Raw genomic sequence first — 25,379 nt, 5'->3', positions numbered from 1 at the left:
CGATAATCGGTTCCCTGCTTCGGGAACCGATTCTTCGCAAAATGATGATTTTTAAACAGCTGATTGGCAGTTTCAAAATGGCCACCGGGTAAATAAAATGGCTCCCCGCTGTGTTTAGGGACGGATTCCTCGCTATACAGGCAGCAAAAATGGCCGCCGGATGGAGGATCTTCACTGGACGGTGAGTTTTAAGCCCATTGGAACGCATTGAAAGGTTTTCAGTGCGTTTCAGTGGGCTTTTTATTTTCGCTTTACGATGTTTTCAGTTAACGGCAATTTTCCTGGAACGGATTATCGCCGTTAAGGGAGGCACCACTGTATAGAAAACACAGTGGCTTGCAGATCAGAAACATTCAATATACATTACAATCCCTAAGAAAGGAAATCACAGAGTTCAATAACTATAGGACTGTATTTGCAAATTGATGCTCAAGATTTTGTAACAAAAACATCAACATATTGCATGCAGATAGCACCGTTGTATATCCAATGTAATTACCATGTTTCCCGAAAATAAGACAGGGTCTAGCCGCCTAGAGTGGTCGAAATGACTAGATAGGCGGGGTATAAATACAATAAATGAAATAAATAAATAAATATTAAGTTTTGCTCCAAAAATTCATTAGGGTTTATTTTCAGGAGATGTTTTATTTTTTTCATGTACAGCAATCTACATTTATTCAAATACAGTCATGTTATCTTCTGGTTGCTGCACATAGTGGCGGGCGGGGTTTCACTTAACTGGGCTTATTTTGGGGGTAGAGCTTATATTATGAGCATCCTGAAAAATCATACTAGGTTGTATTTTCAGGTTAGGTCTTATTTTCGGGGAAACAGGGTAGCAGAAAGCAGCAGCGACTTGAAATGACTACTTACAAAGGCGAAGAAAGAAAATGCAAAAGCAGAATTGCAGTAGAAGATTAAGACAACAGAAATAATATAGATGACTTTAATGCTGACAGTGATGAAATTAAAATTGCTAATGTTCAGTTCAGTCATGAATCCGGGTTTCTGTAGCCAATAAATCAAAAGGAGACAGACTCAGAAGGGAAGATATGGCATTACATATGTACAGTCGTGCCCCGCTGGACGATTACCCCATTTAATGATGAATCCGCTTAACGTTGAAGTTTTTGCGATCGCAAAAGCGATTGCAAAATGATGTTTAGATTGGGTTTTTTTGCTTCACGTTGATCGGTTCCCTGTTTCAGGAACCGATTTTTCGCTTTACGACGATCAGCAAACAGCTGTTTGTCGGGTTTCAAAATGGCTGCCGGCTGTCAAATCCCCCCCCCCTGTTTTTTAGGATCGATTCCTCGCTATACAGGCACCGAAAATGGTCGCCGTATGAAGGATCTTTGCTGAACGAGCAGGTATTCAGCCCACTGGAATGCATTGAACGGTTTTCAGCGCGTTTCAATGGGTTTTTTAATTTCATTTCATGACGTTTTCACTCTATAGCGATTTCGCTGGAACAAATTAACGTCAAGTGAGGCACCACTGTACTAGAAAAAAGGTCTCAAGTATTAGTATGGGCTATGCAAGACCAAGGCCAAGCTCATTTATGCTGGTATTGCCATTTACTGTGTGTGGATGTGAAATCTAAAAAATGAGGAAAGCTGACAGGAAAATAATGATTTGTTTGAAATAAGGTGTTGGAGAAGATTTTTGCAGCTCTCATAGACTCAGAGACAAGCAAGTAGATTCTAGTTAAGATGAAGCTCTCACTATAGAAGCCAAAATGACTAAACTAGAACTACAGTACTGAACTTTGAGCATATTATGCGAAAACAGGATTTCCAGGAAAAGACAATGGTGGTACGAAAAATTAAAAGTGGTAGGAAAAGAAGACCAGCTATGAGAACTGACCCAATAAAGGAAGCCATAACCATATATTTGCAAGAGTTGAGCAGGGTTATTAACAATAGAGTACTTTTGGGGTCACTAATTCATATCATTGCTATACATCTGCAGCAACCTGTCAGCACACCAACAATAGTAACAACATCTGATTTCATCATGGGTTCATATTGATTTAAATACTGTATAGAGAGAGATTTGGCATGACTCTATCAATGAGATCTTGGCCATTGGTAATGTAGGAGAGAATGTGCAAATGAATTAAAGTAGCAGCACATTGAAAGCTGCAGCACGTTGCAGAAATTTATAGTTTTAAATCTAGAAGTTATCCTTGTATAGCTGGAATGCAGAAGTGAAACAAAGGGCAGGTTCAACCTCAGAAACAATAACGAAAGGGACTGCATGAAATCTTTATCTTACTACTGAGTAATCACAGACACATCCCTTATATTGCAATTTAGGCTTCCAGGAAAGTTTAAGAAAAGCACCTCACTTGATAAATTATTCACTGATGATGATGCTTTTATTGTGAATTGTCAGTTTCAGCACGTGGTCTCCCAAAGTCCTAGGAGCTAAAGAACAAGCTGTGCCTACTTTGAATGGGGTGGGGCATCGTGCTTGCTGATTAAACTGGCAGTCAGCTGGGCTTTGGCTAAGTGTTAAAAACAGCCAATTCAATACTGAAGGAAAAACCTTGACCCAAAACAATGGCTTCATGGTCACACACACACAAGGCACAAAAAGCTTAATTGTTCCAAAGGGATGTGTTTCACCTGTCAGCTAGAAATAATCCATTCAAACAGTTTTAGTGGACTACTTGTATGAATGATTTTCCAAACCTTCCTTTCAGCACATCACATAGAGATCTTACAACTAAAGAGCACTTCAGCTATTGAAAATGCTGATGGTGCTATTTTGGCATTAGGATTATGTTTGGAAATAATATATTTTCAGAATCTTAACCTAAATCCCTTTGAACTACAATTAGATTAGAAAAATAAGTCAAGTCTCTTCCAAGTTGCCATTTCCAACATCTTTTCTTTCTAAAATAAAAATCTTCCACTTGCAGCAACAAGGTGGTATCTTGGGTGGAAAAAATATTCCTCAGGCCTACAGTGGACATGAAAGCTTTCCTTCTAGGAATTGATGTGGTTATGCAGAACTACACAAAGTTGTTTGACTCAGTGCAGGCCAGGAACAGATGCAACACACTGAGTGGTCTGTTTAAATTTATTAAAAGTTTAACAAAAATGCAAAGCGAGTAAAATAATAGAATAGAAATAGGGTTAGAACAAGAAAAAGAGGAAAAAAGTTATTTTGTAGATCTTTATACACCTCACCAGCACAAGAACTTGACACTCCTCTGTCTGTTACATCAGGAAGATTCGCCTCCATCCAAGAGAGAGAGCTTAACCACAAACTGCAAACGTGAAAATTAGATATTCAGCTCTACCTCTGTGTGAGAGATGGTGGGGAGGCCCTTTCTAACGGTCTTAGGAAACCACCTTGTCTTCTATAGGAGTTTTCCTATTATCCATGTCAAGGGGATCAAACTTCTGGGTTGTTATTGATTATTATCTGTCAAAAGTTCTACTCCTGAAGATATTAGTTTTGGCAGATGTTTGAAAGGGGCCTAGCTTCATTCTGGGCTTGACTAAAGCAAAGGGGCTCTAAAATAGCAACATCACTGAGAGAACTAAAAATTTGATAGGAATAGCAGTTAAAATATCCCGTACAGGAACTTCCCAGCATAATAATTGCTGGGAGTTGTAATTTGCTACAACTACTCAGTCTTATGAATGAATGAGCTTTATTACAGTCACTGCCCAGCAGATTATCCAGATGTGACTGTAGCACAAAAATACAATGAAAAGTAGCATAAGATAGCAATGATATCACAGTCTCACATAAAAATAATGATCAGAGACCCAGCTAAATACGATTTGTTTTAATTTTTATTTATTGCTTTACAGAGCTCACTGTCTTCATAAAACAATAAAAACAAGTAAAACAAAATGTAACTAAAATCATTAAAATCATATAAAACTACCCCCAATATAAAAACCACTAAAATTGATGAAGTAAACAATTAAAAACCACACACAGAATTTCTAGAGATACTCATTCTGAAAACATTCTGGTTTTGATGTTACAGGGCCTCCTGAAAGACTAGAAGTAGACTTCTGCCCCTCTTTATCCTTTTGTGGGACTGGCACTACTGGATGTAAAAGGGGAAAGAGAAAGGGAAATCACAGGAGTATAAATAGGAATGGTATACAAGTAAAATAAGATTTTAAAAAAAAAGTGATCCAGGTGTAAAAACAAAATTCTGACAATATTGTTAGCAGATTATTAAAGCTTACAAACAAAGCAAACTTTGGAATTCTACAGGATTCTTCTTTAGGTAAAAGTGAAGCTATAAAGGAGGAACCAGAAGGTCCAACATTCATAAAAACATGGTTGCATGTCACGGCATTTTAAAATAGCGCAGGCCTGTCCATAGTTAACTTAGAAAAGACCAAATGTTTCTGAGTTTTTTGATAACTCTTGGGAAAAGCTGGAGCATTAAGAATATAAAAACAAACTCATTTGAAATCAAGATGTGTGCAGAGCTAATCCCATAAATCAATAGTTTGAAAAATATTTGTGTCATTAATCCTTCGCTAGTTTCTTGGTGTTTGCTTTTTAACAGTGTGAATTTGTTCATTTTAATTTTCCATAGTGTTTTCTAAAAATGTAACTTGCTGTCTTGTACATTTTTTAAATTATAAGATATAGATATAACTTTTAGATTTAATTTTAAAAAAATGTAGCTGGTAAAACGACTCCTTGAATACCTCACCTACCTTGAAAGCCCTTCTCGGGTCACTATACATTGCTTTTGACTTGATGGCACATAACAGTGTAATTTTAAAAAAATTAAAACAATAAATGTTAAACATAAAGCACTGTTTATTTCTCTTTATTTGTAGTCCTTCCTCTCCTCCTCCTCTAAACCTTTGCAAACACTCTGAAAGATGAGAGCTTCTGAAATGAATTTCAGGTGGTAACTATTCCCGTCATTTCAACTGCTTGACCATGTGAGACACCAATTAGTTTGGGAGTGATTTATATCTTTTTGTAACCAGTATGTAGTCTGCCTCACCTTTTCCAGACCTGTAATTTTAACTGTCCTTTCCTTCACTTAATAAAAACATTCTGTTACTTTTTGTTCTTATTATTTATAGTGTTCCTTGAACTGTAACTTAAAAATTATTATATTGTTGTATTTGATTAATTGTTAACCACTTTGAGAAACTTCCTGTCCTTTTGAGGTTACTTGTTGATGAAACTCCAGTTTCCGTAAGGTATGTTTTTATAGTACAGAGGAAAAGATGTAAATAACAAAGATGGGCACTTCATACACCTGACAGCTTTGTAGAAAGCTGTCAGCATGGCACCACATCTGCCGCTTGGACCTTCTCCCCACCTCGGGGCCAGCTGAGCCACTTATCTGCCATCACGCGCTGCTAGGGTCCTTCTGCTCCAGTGGTGCACCAATCTGGGTAGGAGTTTGGGCTGCCTGTCCCCCGCCTCCAGCAGCCAACCACTTCATTGAGGAAGTGGGATGGGGCTTCCCTCCCTCCTCAGGGAAGGGCTGGATTGGTGCATCACCGGAGAGACCCCGGCAACGCACAATGACAGATAAGTGGCCCAGCTAAAACAATGGAATAATATATGGCATCTGCCCTATACAGATCATCTTCAGACAAAGAAGAGAATATATTTAAAACTATGTACAGTGGACCCTTGACTTACAGACGGCTTGACTTACAGACTTTTTGAGTTACAGACTTCTCTGGCCGCAAAATTTAGGTTTGACTTGCAGCCTGAGAATTGACTTACAGACCAGAAAAAAACCAAAATGGAACAAAAACGGCCTGTTACGGGATTAATCGGTTTTCAATGCACTGTAGGTCAATGGAGACTTGACCTACAGACTTTTTGACTTGAGAACCGCCTTCCAATACGGATTAAGTTCTCAAGTCAAGACCCCACTGTAGATGGTATTTATGCCCTGCACAAATTTCCAAAATTAACCTACATACCTCCCCAAAGTGTTGGAAACACTGTAGTAAACAAGGGTCACTTTTGCACTGTTGGTGAGAATGTACAGTAGCAAAATAAGGGATATAGGGTGAATGTGATAGCCATTATAGCAAAAATAACAGAAGAGCCAATTCAGACACGTGCTCTGTTACCCATACTCTCAATACATAATGGAGGAAAGTAATGGTTGATACACAAAATGTTGATATCACTTCTAGTGTCTGTTGCAAGAATAGAAGTTCAATGATGGAAACAATTTGACGGACTGTATTGATAACTGGTGCAAAAGGGTGTAATACATTCTTCTAGCAGAAAAAATAGTATCAAAGCAGCAAAAGAGGAGGGGAAAAGTTTTGCAGCATAAGGTATCGCTTTACAGTACAGTACTGTATGCCAGTGAGCAGACTGCTGAACCAGTGACTTCCCTCTATCATACTCAGTTTTGGACTACAGAATGTATGCTACAGGAAGATAATGACAGTAGATTAGAAATCAAAAGTAACTTAAATAGTAACAGAAAAAACAGCGAACACAAGAAATGGAGTTGGACTCTTAAGCTAGACCTTTATAATGACAGAATGGATCAAATATAGTAGGTGTTATTTATTTATTTATTTATTTATTTATTTATTTATTTATTTATTTATTTATTTATTAGACTTCTACCCCGCCCATGTAGACCAAAGGTCTACTCTGGGCGACATTACACGTTTTTAAAAATAGTGAAACCAATAAACATATACTATGAATCCAAGATGGCAAAAAGTTCAAAATTTAACACAGGGCAGGAGGGAAAGCCTGCCCAAATAGCCAGGTCTTAACTTTCCTCCTGAAAACACCTAGAGAGACAGCCAGGTGGATCTCCATGAGCAAGTTGTTTCAGAGGCGAGGGTCCACTGTCAAGAAGGCCTGGTTCCTCATTCTTTCCTTCCGGACCTCCCTCGGCATTAGGCCCCTCAGCTGCCCGACCTGTCTAGAACGAGTGACTCTGGCAGAAATGGGTGGGAGGAGGCACTCTGCCAGATATTGAGATCCTAAACCATTTAGCGCTTTATATGTCATTATGACTTTGAAATCAATGTGGAAATGAATGGGCAGCCAATGCAAAGCGGCCAGAGTGGAGGAAATATGGTGGTACCTTTTCACCCCTGTAAGAATTCTGGCCGCCGTATTCTGCACCATCTGAAGTTTCCGCAGCAATCTCAAAGGCAGCCCCACATAGAGCACATTACAGTAGTCTAATCTCGAGACTATGAGCACATGGACTAAGGTGGTGAGAGCCCCCACATCAAGATAGTGATGCAGCTGGGCAATCCGCTGAAGATGGAAGTATGTGGAATGGACCACTAATTCCACCTGGGTTTCTATGGTGGGTGCTGGGTCCAGATGTACACCCAAACTGCAAACCTCACTCTTAGTGGTAAGAGTCACCCCCTCCAAAAAAAGAGGGAGTTTCCCAAACCACTGATGTCTGGGCCACCCACCCGAAGGACCTCCGTCTTGCCCGGGTCCAGCCTCAGTCCATTCTCCTGCATCCATTATTGAACAGCCTCCAGGCAGCGTTCAAGGGATGAAACAGCATCCGCTGTTATTTTTAAAAAGGAGATGTAGAGCTGAGTATCATCAGCATACTGATGACACGAACCCCACATCCCCTAATGACCCCCACCCAGCGGCCTCATATAGATGTTAAACAGCATTGGAGAGATTATCGAGCCCTGTGGCACCCCGCAATTGGGACTTCACATGGCCAAGAAACTCTCTCCAATCTGCAGTCTTTTGGAGCCTCCCCAGGAGGATACCATGGTTGACGGTATCAAAGGTGGCAGAGAAATTGAGGAGGACCAACAGAGACATTTTGCCCCTGTCAGCCTCCTTCAATAGATCATCAAGCAGGGCAACCAATGCCGTTTCCATGCCGTGGCGCAGCCTGAAGCCCAACTGGAATGGATCCAGGGCATTGGTTTCATCCAAAAGAGCCTGCAACTGGTCGGCCACCACCCTCTCAGCTACCTTGCTGAGGAAAGAAACATTGGCAATGGGCCTATAATTAGCAATATCGTCCGCCGCTAAGCTCAGTTTCTTCCTAATGGGCCTAATGAGTGTTTCCTCCTGGATCTCTCTTCCTGGAGAGACCCATTAATTATCGCTGTAGCCCATTTGAATGTTATAGGCCTGACTGCTTTGATTAGCCAGGCCGGGCAAGAGTCAAGGAAGGAGGTGGTGGCATGACAGCGATCAAGCACTCTGTCCATCGTATCTGATGTCACAGGCTGAAAGTGGTTAAGTCTCATCGGGCAAGATGGAGCGCTGGACGTCTCTGCTTGATCCACTGTTTTCAAATAGGGGGTAAGATCCCAGCGGATGGCCTCCACTTTTGATTTTTAAAAGGCTGCAAATTGGTCATTTGAGATACTAGTGGGAGGCCAGTCACTATGACCAACTCCTGATAGATTGAGGGCTATACAAAAGAGTTCCACCTGCTGATTGGAAGCTTCACTTATCCGGATACTGAAGTAAGATCAGCTAGCTGCCTTCACCTTAGATTGATAAAGGTTAGTTGCAATCCTAACAGCTATTTGATTATTTTCCGTCAGGTTCCGCCTCCATATGCGCTGTAGCTTTCTCCTATTTCAATAAAAAATAAGTCATTTCAATTAACTGTGTTAATTCATATACTCTTTCCTTAACTTCTGGGTAATCTCTGCAGATCTCACCACTCTGTTACTACCTTGTTAAAATCAGACAACAGATTATTTTATTTTGGTGGCTTTTATCCAATATATCCTGTAGCAAAATTTTTATCAACTGTGGCTTGGATTCACTATATAAGGAGTAGCACAGTAAATTATGTTGTATGTCCTCTACTGCTTGTGCTTTGCATATACAAAAACGCTGTGAACTCAGTGTCTGGGTATACCATCCTTCCAGATACTGCAATGGCATAGTTTGAAATTGTAGTGCCAAAAATTATTTTGTAAAGGAAGGGGCTGACGGTTTATATAGATAATTCATAAATCTATGGGATAATTTCAAGAAATGCAAATAAGAGGGAAAATCTATGGCACATTCTGATAGCTGTTTTATAAATCTCTGTGGCAAAATGCTATTTTATATAGCATTATATAACTGCCATGTACATTTCCCAAACAATGTACATGACAGTTCTATATGTTTCCCCAGAAAACAGCTGTGTAAAGTAGATTGGGTGAGAGATACTGACTAACTCACTAACTGACTAAGCTTTGTGACTAAGCCAGGATTTAACTTGGGTCCTGCTGTTCCAGATCCAGTACTCTTAACTATAACAGAATACTGGTTGTTTCACATTAATTATGATGATTATTACCACCACCCATAATCTGCCCTGCATCCAAGAATCATGACTTGGATACATAGAGCTATTTTAATCTCTTATCATTTCAGCTACCTCTTTTGACTGTGCTGGTTCCCTCATAAACAGTAATTGTATAGCTGTTTCATGATTTTATGGTCATTTAATAGCAGGAATGACTGACAGTTAAAACTTCTGGATCCAGATAATCTCAGTACAAATGGTATGAACAATGAAATATCTGCTGTTAAATGTTTCAAATTTATGACGGTATGATTAATATTGACAGGCCAACATTTTCTCTTCAGAATATATATTTCTCTGTGCATGTTATACATTATTTAGCATACTTCACTTAACACAGTTTTATCCTACTCTTAGAACTCATTTGAAATATGTTTATTGTTGACTGAATTTTGTGTTACTCCTAGCAGTAGGCCAATTGAAATTAATCAATGTGTTACTAACAATTAACCTAAGTGCTACTGATTTCAGTGAGTCTGCTCTGGATGGGACTGTTGTATTTAGCCAATTAAAGAGAACATAATCTATATTTGAGGGGAATTAAAAAGCAGATGAAAGTTCCTTTCTTGGTAAGAGAATTGTTGATAAACATAGAATTAGCGGGGAAAACAAAGTATGCTGTTTTTATTTGTTTTTCACAGATACACTGTTCAAGGAATCAAAGTCAAGATGAATAACCAAGGACAAGTTGACATGCTTTGCTGCTGGAAATGTCGAAAATATATAGCTAACACTGATTGCCCCATAACAGACCAGACTACAGATTTATGTGAAGTAAGTTTTTGAACCGTTTTTATCCCTTATAGGCCATTTTTATAATATTGAAATATACCAAAGAAATATTGGATTTGCTAAAGAGCTTCTATCAGTGAGAAGCAGAATAATTAAAACCAGGCACTTTTGTCAAACTGAGCTTTACTTTTAAAAAAAAAATTAACATCCTAAAGCAAGAATATTCACACTACAGAGTTAAAATGTACATTACACAAAACACAATTTGCCACAAAAAGATAAATGGCTATAATTTGCCAAAATTTATGGTTATGTTTTTTCCTCTTTTATAGCACATAGATGTATCTCTGTACATAGCGTGTTTATCTTTCCAATATGTTCCATATCTCTGCAGCTCTAGTGCAGAAGAAAATCCTACTTGATTTGCAATTGTGACTTGAGAGCAGAATCTATGGGGAGATGGGGTAGTGAGCTGCCAAAGTCCACAGGAGGGCATAAATGCCCCCAGACTCCTGTGTTAAATTATCTCTGCTTGAAGAATTTTAAAACTGCATCGTAAGTTAATATGTCATAGAGCAGAAAATCAGTACATTTTAAAGTGCATTTTTGGTTTAAAAAACACATCTGTGCAATTCTTTTTACAGCATCAGTTAATTATCAGTCACAATTTTCTGCTTGCTTCCTGTTGACATCTTTTATGATGCTGCTTCAGAGGGAAGAGGGAAGGGAAAGTGTGCCATGCTAATTCTTTATCTCTAATGAAATGATGTGTTTGCTAGAGAAGAAAAAAATTGCTTGGCATAATGCTGATTTTTTTCTCTAGGTGTTAATAAGTGTCTTCGCCAGACAGGTCTACAAACTTTTGCCCATTTTGAGATGGACACATGTAAGAGATCTTTAAACTGCTTGACACTAGCAAATTTGTCTCAGTAATTCATGCTCTCACCAGTTCTGTTTCTCGGGATAATTTTTTTAACTTGAAGGACCGCCTCCTTCCATATGAGCCTACTTGGCAGTTAAGATCTAGCCAAGGGGCCCTTTTGAAAGGGCCATCCCTCAAGGAGGTAAGAGGGATGGCTTGTAGACAAAGGGCTTTCTCGGCTGCTGCCCCCGGACTATGGAATGCCTTCCCGGCTAAAATTCATCTGGCGCCGACGTTGATGACATTTCGGCACCAGGTCAAAACCTTCCTGTTCCAGAAGGCTTTTAACTGAAATAACATCAACTGTGGGTCCTGATGGCAATTTTAATTCTATTTTAATTGTATTTTAATCATTTTATCTCTTATTGTTTTGAATTTTAATTGTTGTAAGCTGCCCAGAGACCTCTGGGTAGGGTGGGCAGCATATTAAATAAATAAATAAATAAATAAATAAATAAATAAATAAATAAATAAATAAATAAATAAATAAATAAATAAATAAATAAATAAATATTTCTAGGAGAAGCACAGGGTCCTTGAATAACTCAGTTGTGGTTTCAGATATTTGTAAGGAATAAATGGCAAAAAAGAGATTATGGAAAGGAGGGTTTGAGAGATTGGAAAAAGGAAGAGTTTGGCTTCTTTCAGCTAGAAGTAGCACACTGAAATGCAGTGGCAGCCTAATGTGTACTACTGTTCAAGAAGGGAGAAATGCCCTGTCTCTGTATGCATCTCTGTCTTGGTGGTGGCCAGGGTGGATTTGATTGAAATTTTAAAAGTTAGGTTTTTTTGACAATTTAAATTTTAAAAAGATTCTTTAATTTAAGGTAAAGGTAAAGGTTCCCCTTGACAATTTTTGTCCAGTCGTGTTCGACTCTAGGGGGCGGTGCTGATCCCCGTTTCCAAGCCATAGAGCCAGCGTTTGTCCAAAGACAATCTTCCGTGGTCACATGGCCAGTGCGACTTAGACACGGAACGCTGTTACCTTCCCACCAAGGTGGTCCCTATTTATCTACTTGCATTTGCATGCTTTCGAACCGCTAGGTTGGCGGGAGCTGGGACAAGCGACGGGAGCTCACTCCGTCGTGTGGATTCAATCTTACGACTGCTTGGTCTTCTGACCCTGCAGCACAGGCTTCTGCGGTTTAGCCCGCAGCGCCACCACGTCCCTGTCTTTAATTTAAACCATGATTTAAATCCATTTGATATTTTAAAAATCAATGGTTTTTAACTACCCTGATAAAGGCATACGGTATTGACTTAAGTGCTTCCCTATACATGCCCCATAACTTTCACCTCCTCATTTGTTTCATACTTCTCTGTTTCGTCCTTCTGGCTCATTTATTGGCTCTGGGTAAAGTTCTTCCAGCCAATCTTCTTTGGTTCACGTACAAGAAGAAGGGCAGCAGCAGAGGCAAATACAGTGGTGCCTCACATTACGATGTTAATTCATTCCAGCAAAATCGCTGTAGAACGAAAACAATGTAAAGCGATTTTTAAAAGCCCATAGAAACGCATTAAAACCCGATTAATGTGTTCCTATGGGCTTGAAACTCACCGTCCAGCGAAGATCCTCCATAGCGCGGCCATTTTCGCTGCCCGTGCAGCGAGGAATCCGTCCCAGAAGACAGCGGGCAGCCATTTTTTTACCCAGCGGCCATTTTGAAACCGCCGATCAGCTGTGCGAAAATCTTCGTTTTGCGACAATCGGTTAGCGAAGCAGGTAACCGATCATCGCAAAGCGAAAAAACCCCATAGGAAACATTGTTTTGCGATTGCTTTTGCGATCGCAAAAACTTCTTCATTATGCGATTTCTTCATTAAATGAAGCGCTCATCTTGCAAGGCACCACTGTACCTCAAACTGAAGAAATTTAGGATGGTGACTGTTGCTTGCCTATTTCTCCTCTGCTGTTTCTTGTAACTCATCTCAAGCATGCAAACTTTCACATCCCTATAAGGATGCATCACTGCCATTTAATTCAGTTTGCCTTGACTGCTAAGATGTCCCAGTACAAGGTATTTACCTTTGGCCTGATCATGCCCTTGCAAGCCTTTGCCAAATGCATGGCTTTTATAGTGGCTCATTTATACAAGAATGGCATCTTGTTCTTCCCTTATGGCAGAACTGGGCAAAGTGCAGCCCGAGGGCCACATACGGCCCGCGAGCCGCTCCTGTCGAGCCCGCTGGATGTCAAAACCATTTTAAATAATAATAATAATAATAATAATAATAATAATAATAATAATAATAATAATAATAATAATAATATAATTTATTGTCATTGTAAGTATATACACAGTATACCATACAACGAAATTCACAGACACCCAGAGACCAGACACATGCACACACATAACATTCCCCAAACACTCCCCACCCACTAGAAGTCCCCACTAAAAATACAAACATCTACACCTCAGGCCAAGTAACACAGTCCAACTAATTATTCACTACTGGTGGTCTTTAAGCTCATTATTAATTGCAATTATAGCTCTAGGATAAAAACTATTTAGAAAACGTGTGGTCCGAGTCTTAATTGTTCTATATCTTCTGCCAGACGGTAACAGTTCAAAAAAGTTATAAGCAGGATGGGAAGAGTCTCTCAGGATGCTGTGTGACTTCCTCAGACAGCGGGATGTGAAGATGTCATCCAGGGTTGGTAGCTGGAGCCCGATGATATTCTGGGCAATTTTAATGGTTCTCTGTAGAGCTTTTTTGTCCGCTACAGAGCTACTCCCAAACCATTCCAGAATGCCATAAGTTAGGACACTGTCAATGGTGCTACGGTAGTAGGACAGAAGTAAATGCTGTGATAAATTTAACTTCCCGAGCATTCTCAGGAAATACAGCCTCTTCTGTGCCTTCTTTATTAGCATGTTGGCATTTATAGTCCATGAGAGGTCCTCTGAAATGTAAGTACCCAGAAATTTAAAACTACCAACTCTCTCCACTTCCTCACCGTTTATGTACAGTGGTAAATGTACATTTCTCTTCCTCCTAAAATCAATTATGAGTTCTTTAGTTTTTTGATGTTAAGTGTGAGATGATTTTCTTTACACCATAGTATCAATCTTTGTACTTCCTTTCTATAAGCAGACTCATTGTTCTTATTTATGAGTCCCACCACTGTCGTATCACCCGCAAATTTAATAATTGCATTGGTGTTATATAGTGGGGTGCAATCATGTGTGTACAAGGAATAGAGAAAGGGACTTAGCACGCAGCCCTGGGGAGCTCCTGTACTTAGTACCAGGGTAGAAGAATGGTGGGATCCCATCCTTACTGACTGTGGCCTATCTGTCAGAAAATCCTTTATCCACATGCAGATCTCCTGAGGTAATCCCAGGTTGATCATTTTTAAAAACAACCTATTTGGTAGAATGGTGTTAAAAGCAGAGCTTTCTGTCTAAAGTTGATCAGTTGCTTATCTTTAACATACCTCAAAAAAACCTATTTAGTATTTGTGAAGATTAACAAGTTTAAAAGAAAAACAATCATAACATCAGAGCACAGAGTGCTGTCCTCTGAAGATGCCGGCCACAGAGACTGGCAAAACGTTATGAAGAACAACCTTCAGAACACGGCCAAAGAGTCCGAAAAACCTACAGCAGCAATCATAACATCACTGTTTCATTTTATGTTTAAGTAAAGTTGGTTCGGCTTCCAAACACAGTTCAAATTTTTCATGTGGCCCCCCTATAGAAATTAATTGCCCACCCCTGCTTTATGGTAATAATTAGCTACTTTTCTTGAGGTGCTGTGCCAGACTGTTATCACATCTCCTTGTTACTATGTCTCTCCTTTGAACTCTAGGTTTTCACATAAATTTCAAGAAGTCTCAGCTTCACCAAACAAAGTCCATTTGACATATCACACCTCTTTTGGACTCCCTTTAAAACCTCACCTTCTTTACAACAGATAAATCTCAATAATTGATCAGGGTGATGTGTCAAATTGTTCAGTGTAGATGATTTTCTGCTTCAAGTATCCAGTGCCTGGTGATCATGACAGCAACCAGAACAGTAGTTTTACCCCATGCAATTTTTTGTCTCTGCGATGCTAGTTCCTTTCTGCACTCAAGCTATGGGCATGAGCTCCCAGAAAGAATATTTGCATTTCCTTTAAACCATTTAGGGCTTTATAGGTTAGTACCATTATCTTGAAACTGATACAGAAGTGAAAAGGTAGCCAGTGTAAGGTGGCCAGAGTGGGGGAGATATGTTAGTATTTTCTAACCCCATTTAGAAGTCTAGCCGCTGCATTCTGGACTCGTTGCAGTCTCCGAAGCAGTCCCAAGGGTAGCCCCACATAGAAAGCATTACAGTAGTCTAATCTCAAGATTACCAGCACATGGACCAGCATGGTGAGGGACCCGGTGTCAGCATAGCTGGGTGATCCTCTTTGGATGGAAATAAGCAGATCAGACCACAGACGCTATCTGAGATGTCATTGATAGTGATGGTTCCAAAAGCACACCCAAGCTACGAACCTCATCCTTCATGGAAAGAATGCCCTCGGAAAAGATAGGGAGGCATCCAGACCACAAACACTAGGGGGGCCCACCCGCGGAATTTCCATCTTGCCCGGGTTCAGCCTCAGTCTGTCGTTCCTCATTCATCCCAGCACCACATCCTGTTTGTTTGTTACAGAATTAGAAATAGAGGGCACCTTGTTTCTGCACAGAGATTTGCCAAAAGGATTGTAGTGACTATCATGAGTATATCAGTTGGCTAACATCCCGGACCCAAAACACCTAAGGAATCATTCCATCCAGGCTGTGATGGTTTGTAGCTTATTACAAGAAACATCTAGCACATAGAACTCTTGCTACGGGGAGAGAATAATAATAGTTTCTTAGTTCCTCTGAGGCCGAGAAACTGTAAGATTCACATTCCTACAACAAATAGCTCATAAGTCCTTCTATTTCCTTTAGTCATCTGACTAGACACAAGACACAGCAGCCACTCTAAAAAGCAGTAGGCAGTAGTATATAGTTTCAAGTTATTTATCTATAAAGAGGAAGATTTTGTTTATTTATGGGAAGGGATATTTTGCACAATATCATAATTACCCATCAGTGTTTTTTATGGTTCCAGTACTTTACAGCTTTAGCATTAGGTTAGAAAGAGTCTTCTCATTGATTCACAAATACATCCTGTTTGGATGGTTGTGTGATGGATATTTGACACTTCACAAGTAAATTCTCTAAGTGACTTTTTCCAGATTGGAAATAAATGTGAAAGCGAGACTGCAGCCAATTCTCAATTATCTAAGGCCAAGCCTCTTATACAGCCTGCACTGATGACATAAATCCAAAGTGGATAATCAGCAACTGCTTCATCAGGAAGTGGGATTAAAATGATATTGTATGCTTTTAGAGTTAGAATGTCATTATATTTTAACATTTCTGTTCAAAGCCGTGTGTGTGTGTGTGTGTGTGTGTGTGTGTGTGTGTACACACACATGCACACATACTCTCTCTCTCTGATAATAATAATAGTGTGCTATCAAGTCAATTCTGACTTGTGGTGACCCTTTCCAGGGTTTTATACTGATAGTGCTGAATAAATAAATCATCATGAAGATAATGATGATGAAATGATATATAATTGCGAGGATTCCTTTTTTCTCCCTTACTCAGCGATCATCCACTTCACATTTAATATGATTTGACACAGCCTTGTTTTCAACTTTTAAAAAATCAAGCCACTGGCCATTAAAACCATTAACATATACATTAAAATGCACAATAAAATGAAACAGTAGACAAAGTTGTATATCTGATAAGCTATATAGACTCTAATCAGCTCTATATTCTATACCATATCTCTAGTATTTCCTATTCTATCGTTATTTAGCCAGTTATCTCTTAAACAGTCAACATTTATTTATGAAACTTCAAGAAAACTATTTACATCCATTTTAATTCTTGATGTCTCTTCTTCACCAAATGGGCTGAGGGAAGAGTTCTGTTCTTGAACAATAAATGGATTTCAATATATTCGCGAAGGCTTTCACAGCCGGGATCTAATGGTTGTTCTGGGTTTTTCAGGCTCTTTGGCCATATTCTGAAGGTTGTTCTTCCTAACGTTTCGCCAGTCTCTGTGGCCGGCATCTTCAGAGAAACACAGGTTGCTGTCCTCTGAAGATGCCGGCCACAGAGACTGGCAAAACGTTAGGAAGAACAACCTTCAGAACACAGCCAAAGAGCCCGAAAAACCCAGAACAACCAATAAATGGATTGTCACCATTATAGTCCCAGAGTCTATATAATCCAGGAGGGTCCCAGTTTATCTTTGTTGACTGTGATGGTACTAGCAACAGGGGCATGCCTCTTTCTCCCTGGAATCTTCCTCTCTTTGTTCTCCCAGCTCCGGAATGCCCAGATCTCAGGGACTCGTTCCTTTCCATCCTGCATAGCGCTATTCATCTCTCTCTTTCTTGCCGTTCTCTTTCCATCTTAGTCTTCCCTCAACATCTGCCACCACTCTCTAGCTTCCTCCCTCCCCCCAATAAGAAGGTTTCTGGGTGTTGCTTCCCTCCATCTTCTTTCGTCATCGTCCTCAGGGGGCATCAACTGTTCCCAATTGTGAGTCCAAGGATTTTCTAATCAAATCCATTCCTACTCTGGGGGAAGGACCTTCCTTTGCCTCCTCACTTCTACCTCGCCTGTTTCTACCAATTCCCCTATTGAGACTTCTTTCCCTTGTAGGGGTCCTGTCCCACCAACTTCTCTTTCCTTCCCCCTTCTCTTAGCAGTTCTCTTTCCTCTGACTACCTTCCCGCCTTTTCCAACTGTTCTGTTAATTCTCCTACTGGGTCCTTCGTCCTCCCCCTCTCTTCCTTCCTTTCATTTGTGTCTCATCTAGGGGGCTCCTCTCTTCTAATCATTCTAATGTCCTCGGTTTCTGAACTTTTGTATCTCTCCCGTTTCTCAGGTGAAATGGACAGCGCTCGGGCAAGAGGTGTCTCAATCTCACCTCACCTATCATGATAAAAACATTTTTATGTTTCCATCACATGTGCCCAATTCTTCTAACCCTTGAAATTAGAATTGTTTAATTCATAAATGCTGTTACACAAATATTCTGTCTCTTCATTAGAAAGCAATAAGCAAAATCCTAAATAAGTTAATACAGTATATGTGCAATGGCATAAATTGCGGCAACAAACTGCCACTCGTTAACAAGTCACCCCTTGTACTCCTCATCACACACCTGTCGCATGCATGGCTACATAACAAGGGATATAAGCAACAAGTTAATTAGTTGCAGTTCACCTGTGTGATCTACATCATTGCACTTATAATGTGATTCTTTCCAAAACATGTATTACAGAGGGTTGCTCCTACTAGTTTTTCACATGAACACAGATGAAGTCTGCACCTAGTTAGCTTAGCAATACTACAGTAATAGGTGCTCGCAGATGACTTTCCCAAAATACATTGAATTTTAATGTGTTCTTGTATATTATATGTACATTTGTTATATCAAAATATTTTATTTATTATTTTTCATGTGATGATTTGTGGAAAAGAGTTGATTATTACATCTAAAACTTTTAGATTTAACTATAGCTTTCTGTGCGTTTATGTAATGAGAATAGAATGATCCTATTTTGTTTAACTTGATGAAATAAAAGCAGAGTATAAATGGAGTACAATCCAAATGGGTTATATTATATTCAAGGTTTCAGGATTACATAAATCTGTAAAAGTTATGTGTGATTATCTGATTCTAGGATCCATGCTTCTGAGATAGGTTTCATTTTCATTCATTACATAATATGTATAGTTATTGTTGATAGTATACTTGGATGTTCTACATGCAGAAGATCTCATGTTGAATCCATGGTAACTCCTTTTAAAAGTTTCAAGTAGCTTGTGATGGGAAAGACAGAAATCTAGGGTTCTGAACAGCTGCTGCCAGGACAAGTAGGTATTATTGGGTTAACTGAACTAGAGCATGGTAAAGTGCTTTTTTGTACTGTAGTTCCCAGAGTCTCCTGGATTCTGTGTGCTATATTTCCCCCCCCCCCAAAAAAAAAATTCTTTCCAAGCTGTAAAATGGACATAACATGACCTGCAGCAAGATAGCTTCCTATGTTCCTATTGTGATTTACTCAGCATCAAACAAAATGCTTTTCCAGATGGGCATTTGTTCTACTTAATATACTGGATTCTACCCCAGTTTTATTAGTATTTTTCCCACCATCCATGTGACATATCTCCTAGCTCACTTAGTATAGTGATTTCTCTCCCTTGCTGTTTTTCTCTCTCTGGAAAGCAGAGTTTATCAGCCTTTCTTTGTTTCAGGTTTGAGAGGAGGGGAAATCAGCGCTGTGGTAATTTTCATTGAAGTTTATGGCAAGCTTTCAGTTGCCAGCTTGCAGTTAGTACTCAAAAGCACTTAAAAAAACAAAAACAAAAACAAAAAAAGCTCCAGTAAAGAAAGTATTTCCCTGTGGATTTATTCAGTTTTTCCTTAGAGATCTCTTAGAGAGAAATATCTTAAGAAGTTAATATATTTGGACATGAATCCTGGTAAACTATACACTCCTTCGACACCAAGCAGCAAAAATAGAGAGATAACAAATTGTCCATGTGGAAGAGCTCAAAGGTAGAGCAAGGAATAGTGACTTGTTGAGCATTGCTTGGTGAACTGACTAACTGATCAGAGGATCACACAATATCAATAAACAAAACTAATCCCCATCCCCACTTCCCTAATGGTTGGGTAAGATAGTATGTTTATTTATATGGGTTGCAATCCTATAACGTGGTGGCGCTGTGGCTAAACCGCAGAAGCCTGTGCTGCAGGGTCAGAAGACCAGCAGTCATAAGATCGAATCCACGCAACGGAGTGAGCTCCTGTTGCTTTGTCCTAGCTCCTCGCCAACCTAGCAGTTCGAAAGCATGTAAATGCGAGTAGATAAATAGGTACCATCTCGGTGGGAAGGTAAAATGGCGTTCCCTAGTCACACTGGCCATGTGGCAACGGAAACTGTCTTCGGACAAGCGCTGGCTCTACGGCTTGAAAACAGGGTGAGCACCACCCCACAGAGTCGGAAACGACTGGACTAAAAATGTCAAGGAGAACCTTTACCTTTTTACTAATCCTATTATCTACTAGGGGTGTGCTTACTGTAAATTTCTGGGAGTTCAGCCTGACAGACAGATGCCTCAGTGTGGCTGTCCTGGAAGAAAGGCCTAAGCTGGAAAAATTGTGGCCTAGCTGTGCCTAGTGCTGGTTGGGAGCTTCCATTGTGAAGAGGAAACAAGGTAGAGCTACACCGATGCTGAGCCATGAAACTTTATAACTTAGGCCTTTCTCCCAGGTGAGCCACATTTAGGTGTCTGTTTGTCACGTGGGGACTCCCAGACTGGCACGTCCCAGTTGTATATGTCCACCAACGTTATTTATTTATTTATTTATTTTATTTAATGTATATGCCACCCACTCTACCAAAGGTCTCTGGGCGACTTACAGCAATTAAAATACAATAAAAAAATTAAAATACAATTAAAATAGATACTCTAAAAATTGCCATCCAGTCTGTCCGGCGAAGCACCCACTAACAGCATTTCCATCTTGTCTGGATTTAGCTTCAATTTATTAACCCTCATCCAGTCCATTATCAGGTCCAGACACGAGTTCAGCACAGAAACCGCCTCCCTGGCTTGGTGGAAAACGAGAGGTAGAACTGCATATTGCTGACTCCTCAGCCCAAACCTCCTGATGACCTCTCCCGGCGGTTCTATGTAGATGTTAAACAGCATGGGGACAGTATCGAGCCCTGAGGAACTCCATGACATAAACGCCATGGGACAGAGCAACTGTCCCCCAACACCACGCTTTGGACATGGTCAGCCAGGAAGGAGCGGAACCACTGTAAAACAGTGCCCCCAACTCCCAACCCAGCCAGCCTATCCAGAAGGACACCATGGTCGATGGTGTCAAAAGCCGCTGATAGGTCCAGGAGTATCAAGAGGGTCACAATCCCCCTGTCTCTCTCTCGGCAAAGGTCATCGACCAAGGCAATCTTCGTACCAAGACACGGCCTGAAACCCGATTGAAATGGATCCAGAAAATCCATTTCATCCAGCAGCACCTGGAGTTGCCCAGCTACAACCCACTCCAACACTTTGCCCAAATAAGGGAAGTTTGCCACTGGTTGGTAGTTAACCACCAGCTTTGAGTCCAGGTTAGGCTTTTTTAGGAGTGGCCGAATTACTGCCGCTTTCAAGGTGCTAGGGACCACTCCCTCTCTCAAAGAGGCGTTCACGGCCTCCTCGACCCAGGTGCGATCCACCTTGGCAGATCTTCCAATTAGCCAAAATGGGCAAGGGTCGAGCGGAGTGGTGGTAGAACAGACAGATCCAAGCACCCTGTCCACATCCTCAGGTCTCAACAATTGAAACTCATCCATTAATATGTGACCTAAGCACGGCACACTGGACACATCCCCTGATTCTGCAGTAATGGTGGAGTCCAACCCACTGCGAATCCGAACGATTTTTCCCTCAAAATGTTAATGGCAAACTCATCACAGCGAGCTGATGAGCAGTCCGGGACTTCCACCGGTTTTCCTGGTTGAAGAAGATCCCAAACCATCCAGAACAGCTCTGCTGGATGACATTCTGAGGAAGCAATATGGATGGCGAAATATTGCCATTTCGCCAGCTGTATTGCCATGAAATAGGCCCGATAATGGGCTCTAAGTCGTGTTTGATCGGACTCTCAGTGGGATTTCCTCCACCTGCTCTCCAGCTGTCTCCCCTCTCGCTTCATCGCCTGCAGTTCAGAAGTATACCAAGGAGCTGTCTGGGCTCTGTGTGCAGGGAGAGGGCGCTTAGGTGCAATCATGTCAACCGCCCGGGTCATCTCCCTATTCCTTAGGGTGACCTGAAGTTCGACAGGAGCGCCGACCATATCAGATGGATAATTCCCCCAGAGCATTCAGGAAACCATCCAGATCCATTAGTCTCCAAGAGCGGGTCATCTTAATAGATCCCCCACCCTTGCAGAGGGGAGAAGAAGCTAATAGACTAAACTTGACCAGGAAGTGGTCTGGCCATGACAATGGGGTCACAACAAGCCTCTCCACATCCAAACCACCACCTTCCAGTCCTGTTGAGAAAACCAGGTCCAAGGTGTGGCCCTTCTCAGGCCGATGACACATTGAGACAGCCGCATGGTTGTCATGGCGGCCATGAAATCCTGAGCCGCCCCAGTCAAGGCAGCCTCGGCATGGATGTTGAGGTCCCACAGCACCAAAAATCTGGAAGTCCTCAACACCAGGTCCGAGACTACCTCCGTCAGCTTGGGCAGGGAGACTGTCGGTACACAGCAGGTGGGCAGTACACAAACAGAATCCCCAATCTGTCTCATAAGCCCAACACACAATACAGGCCCTCTAGACCTCCTCTCAAAGAAATAGGAAGTCTGGTCAAGGAGATAGAACTCCCCCTCCCCCAACCCTCAGAGAGACATTGGTGCTGGGTCGAGTACCCAGGCGGACACAGATGGGAGAGGGGGACACCACCCTCCTCTCCCAACCAGATCTCAGTAATGCATGCCAGCTCAGCACCCTCATCCAGAATTACATCATGGATGAGGGCAGTCTTATTTTGTACTGACCTGGCATTCATCAACAGCACCGTGTGGCTCCAGGGTTTGCTGATATGGTCACCTGATACCATCTGGTTGGGGGTAGGACTAGAAGAGGGGGTAGATGTAAGACATCTAAACTCTCCTCTCCTACGTGGGCATGTTCTACCCCCCCTTCCATTCCCTCCCCAACCCAGCACCACCTCAATGGCTGCCCCCTCTAGGGCCCTCCTGCCTTCCTGTTCCCTCCAATCCACTGTGGTCCTCTATGTACGTAACCTGATGGCAATTGATAATCACAATAAAAAACCCCTTCTAAAGCCCCTTCTCCACCCCCCCCAGCCAGGTGGCTGATATCGAGGAGCGGGTGGGGCAGCCAGAGGCAGCGAAGGCCCAGTCCCGCAAGGCCGAGGGAGTCCAAACCGAACTCCCCCAGGAAGGCTGGCAACCGGCAGCAGCACAGCTACAATGTCTCTCACTCAGTGCCTGAGGGACGGCAGATGATGAAGACTCCCCCAAAGGCAGGAATGTTAGTCCAGCAGGGCCCTGGCACAGGCTCTGGCTTATAAAGCCCTTTCTTCCCTCGGAGCCAAGTGGCAGATGTTGACAAGGAGGTGGGGCAGCCAGAAGCAGCGAGGGCCCAGTCCTGCAAGGCCGAGGGAGTCCAAGCCAAAGGAAGGCTGGCAAACAGCAGCAGCCCAGCCACATTGTCTCTCACTCAGTGCCTGAGGGACGGCAGATGATGAAGACTCCCCCAAAGGCAGGAATGTTGGTAATGCCAGCAGCATAACCTTAAGCAGCAAATTGCCACAAGTTAAGAACTCGGAATAACAATTTTCTGTTATACACTGAACCATGCAATCAGTGAACCTACACCAACTTCCTCTCTTTTAGCAATTTGCTGCTGAAAGTTATGCTGCTGGCATTATATCAGTAGGTGTAATAAATAGGATTCTGGCTCTTGATATAGTAAACTTTAATAGAAACCACTGAGAGGGTATATAACACACTAAATTAAATATTAAATCTAGTAAACCAACAACAAAACCACTAAATCAGGTTTAAAGGCCAAATAAAACAGATGTGTTTTAACAAGCTGAGAATGGGAAGACTGGAGGTAATTTTGAAAGGAAGGACATTTCACAATGCATTCCTGTTCAAAACTTCTGCTTGATCATATCTCAAAGAGGCATGTTCTGTAGATCTTAATGGCTGGACTCATAAGGCATGGGAGCCTTTTCCCCTAATGTTTTAGGATTTACTTTCAAAACAGGAAGTTTTAACAAAGAAGTGGCTACTTTTTGTTACATTTTTTCTATGTGACTTGGCTGCACCATGTGCTGCAATGAAGTTAGTCTTTGTATAACAATTTGAAATGCAGTTTTTGGCACCTAATTGTGATTACTTAGAGTGTATTTGGTAAAACTTCTAATAACATTTCAAAGTTATATTGCAATATGCACACATTGGCCAGAATCCTGTTGCTGATTTACTCATGTGCAAGTTAAACTGTGTAATTATGGCTAATCGCAACTAACAAAGTATTAATTGCATTACTAGGTGCATGTTTCTTGTACAGTTGACGATATGGCATCTAATGCAATCTGCAACTTGTTAGTGGCACTTCATTGTGGTGAATTACTCAGTTTAGTTTAGGCAATTATAAAGCAGGATTCAGGCCACTACAAATAAAATACATTTTTTCTTTTTTGGTTTCACGTTCTTTGCCACTTATTCTCTGTATTACTGTCATAATAAGAAAGGTGAGCCCTTCAGTTATACTGAGTTTTAAAGCCTAACATTTTCTAATATATTGCTTTTAGTATAAAAGCTTAACATGTTCTAAGGACAACATATAAGGAACCTCTGTCCTACCCCAAAGCACCCTATTCATTTCATGAAACCCATTCCCATAGGCAACAGCTAACATTGAGAAAAAGTTTTATACACATATTTCAAGCTCTAAATATTAAACCAGAAGAGGCTAAGCTAGATCTGTGGAGAGCAAAACAGCACACCTTGCCAACTGGACAAACAACAAAGGATATCACCCACCAGGACACAATTCTGGCTGGCCCATCAGGAAGTCACTTAGAAGACTTCAAAGCAAACTAGGAAGATCAGAATATAATCAATTAAAATCAGACTACTTGCATGCATGACAAGTTTTCTGTGACTGGTAAAATTCAATCAATGCATGTAATTTGTGCCCCGCCATGTGTACAAAATAAGATCTAGTAACTGGCCAGAATAATATTATTAAAGTAGCTTACATCTGGTCAAAACTAGTCTAATCAATTTAATATTTTTAATTTTTAAATTTATCTAGATTTCATATACTATGTCCATAATTTTAAATGGTGCAGCACTCTGATACAAAGAAAGAAAGAATGTGTTCTAACAACTATTTGTAAATTTAGCTACTGTATTCTGATACTAGTTACTGAAATAGTTCATAAAACTAGGCACCTTTTAATATGAAAAATAATCTTAAGAAAAGAAATGGAATGTAGGTTGCTAATATTGCTATCTGAAATTATTTTCCTAATAATTGAGTGGCCAGCACTAAGCATGATTAATAATTTTAATAACCTGCAACTGCAGAATAATTTTTCAAAACTTGTTGCAAATGAATTAGGATATATCAGAGCTCACAGGAAATATTCTATCATTTTTGCTGCACCACTAAACTTATTCTGTGGCCAGCAATTCCTTACCTTGCTCTTCTGTCACATCCTTCAGTCTTGAGAGACTACGGTAACGTGCTCTGAATAGAGGACATGGAACAGCATCTAGTATGGCTGAG

The 25,379-nt window shown here is 40.8% G+C and overlaps 1 protein-coding gene across 6 annotated transcripts in view; it reads left to right on the top strand.

Annotated features, from left to right (window-relative positions):
- The window catches only part of RNF180 (ring finger protein 180), a 96,302-nt gene that overhangs the window by 2,040 nt on the left and 68,883 nt on the right, over positions 1-25,379 (top strand). For all 6 annotated transcript variants that reach the window (XR_012084525.2, XR_012084524.2, XR_013541186.1 and 3 more), the window contains exon 2: positions 9,949-10,081. Coding sequence is in view for 3 of the 6 variants with exons in the window: in XM_020783729.3 (XP_020639388.3) it covers positions 9,977-10,081 (105 nt within the window). In the remaining 3 variants the exon portion in view is untranslated. The remainder of the gene's footprint in view (positions 1-9,948; positions 10,082-25,379) is intronic.

This window comes from Pogona vitticeps, chromosome 2 (assembly GCF_051106095.1).
Source record: "Pogona vitticeps strain Pit_001003342236 chromosome 2, PviZW2.1, whole genome shotgun sequence".
Lineage (NCBI taxonomy): Eukaryota > Metazoa > Chordata > Lepidosauria > Squamata > Agamidae > Pogona > Pogona vitticeps.
Note: the sequence above shows the minus strand (reverse complement) of the source record. Positions and strands in the feature narration are given on the sequence as shown.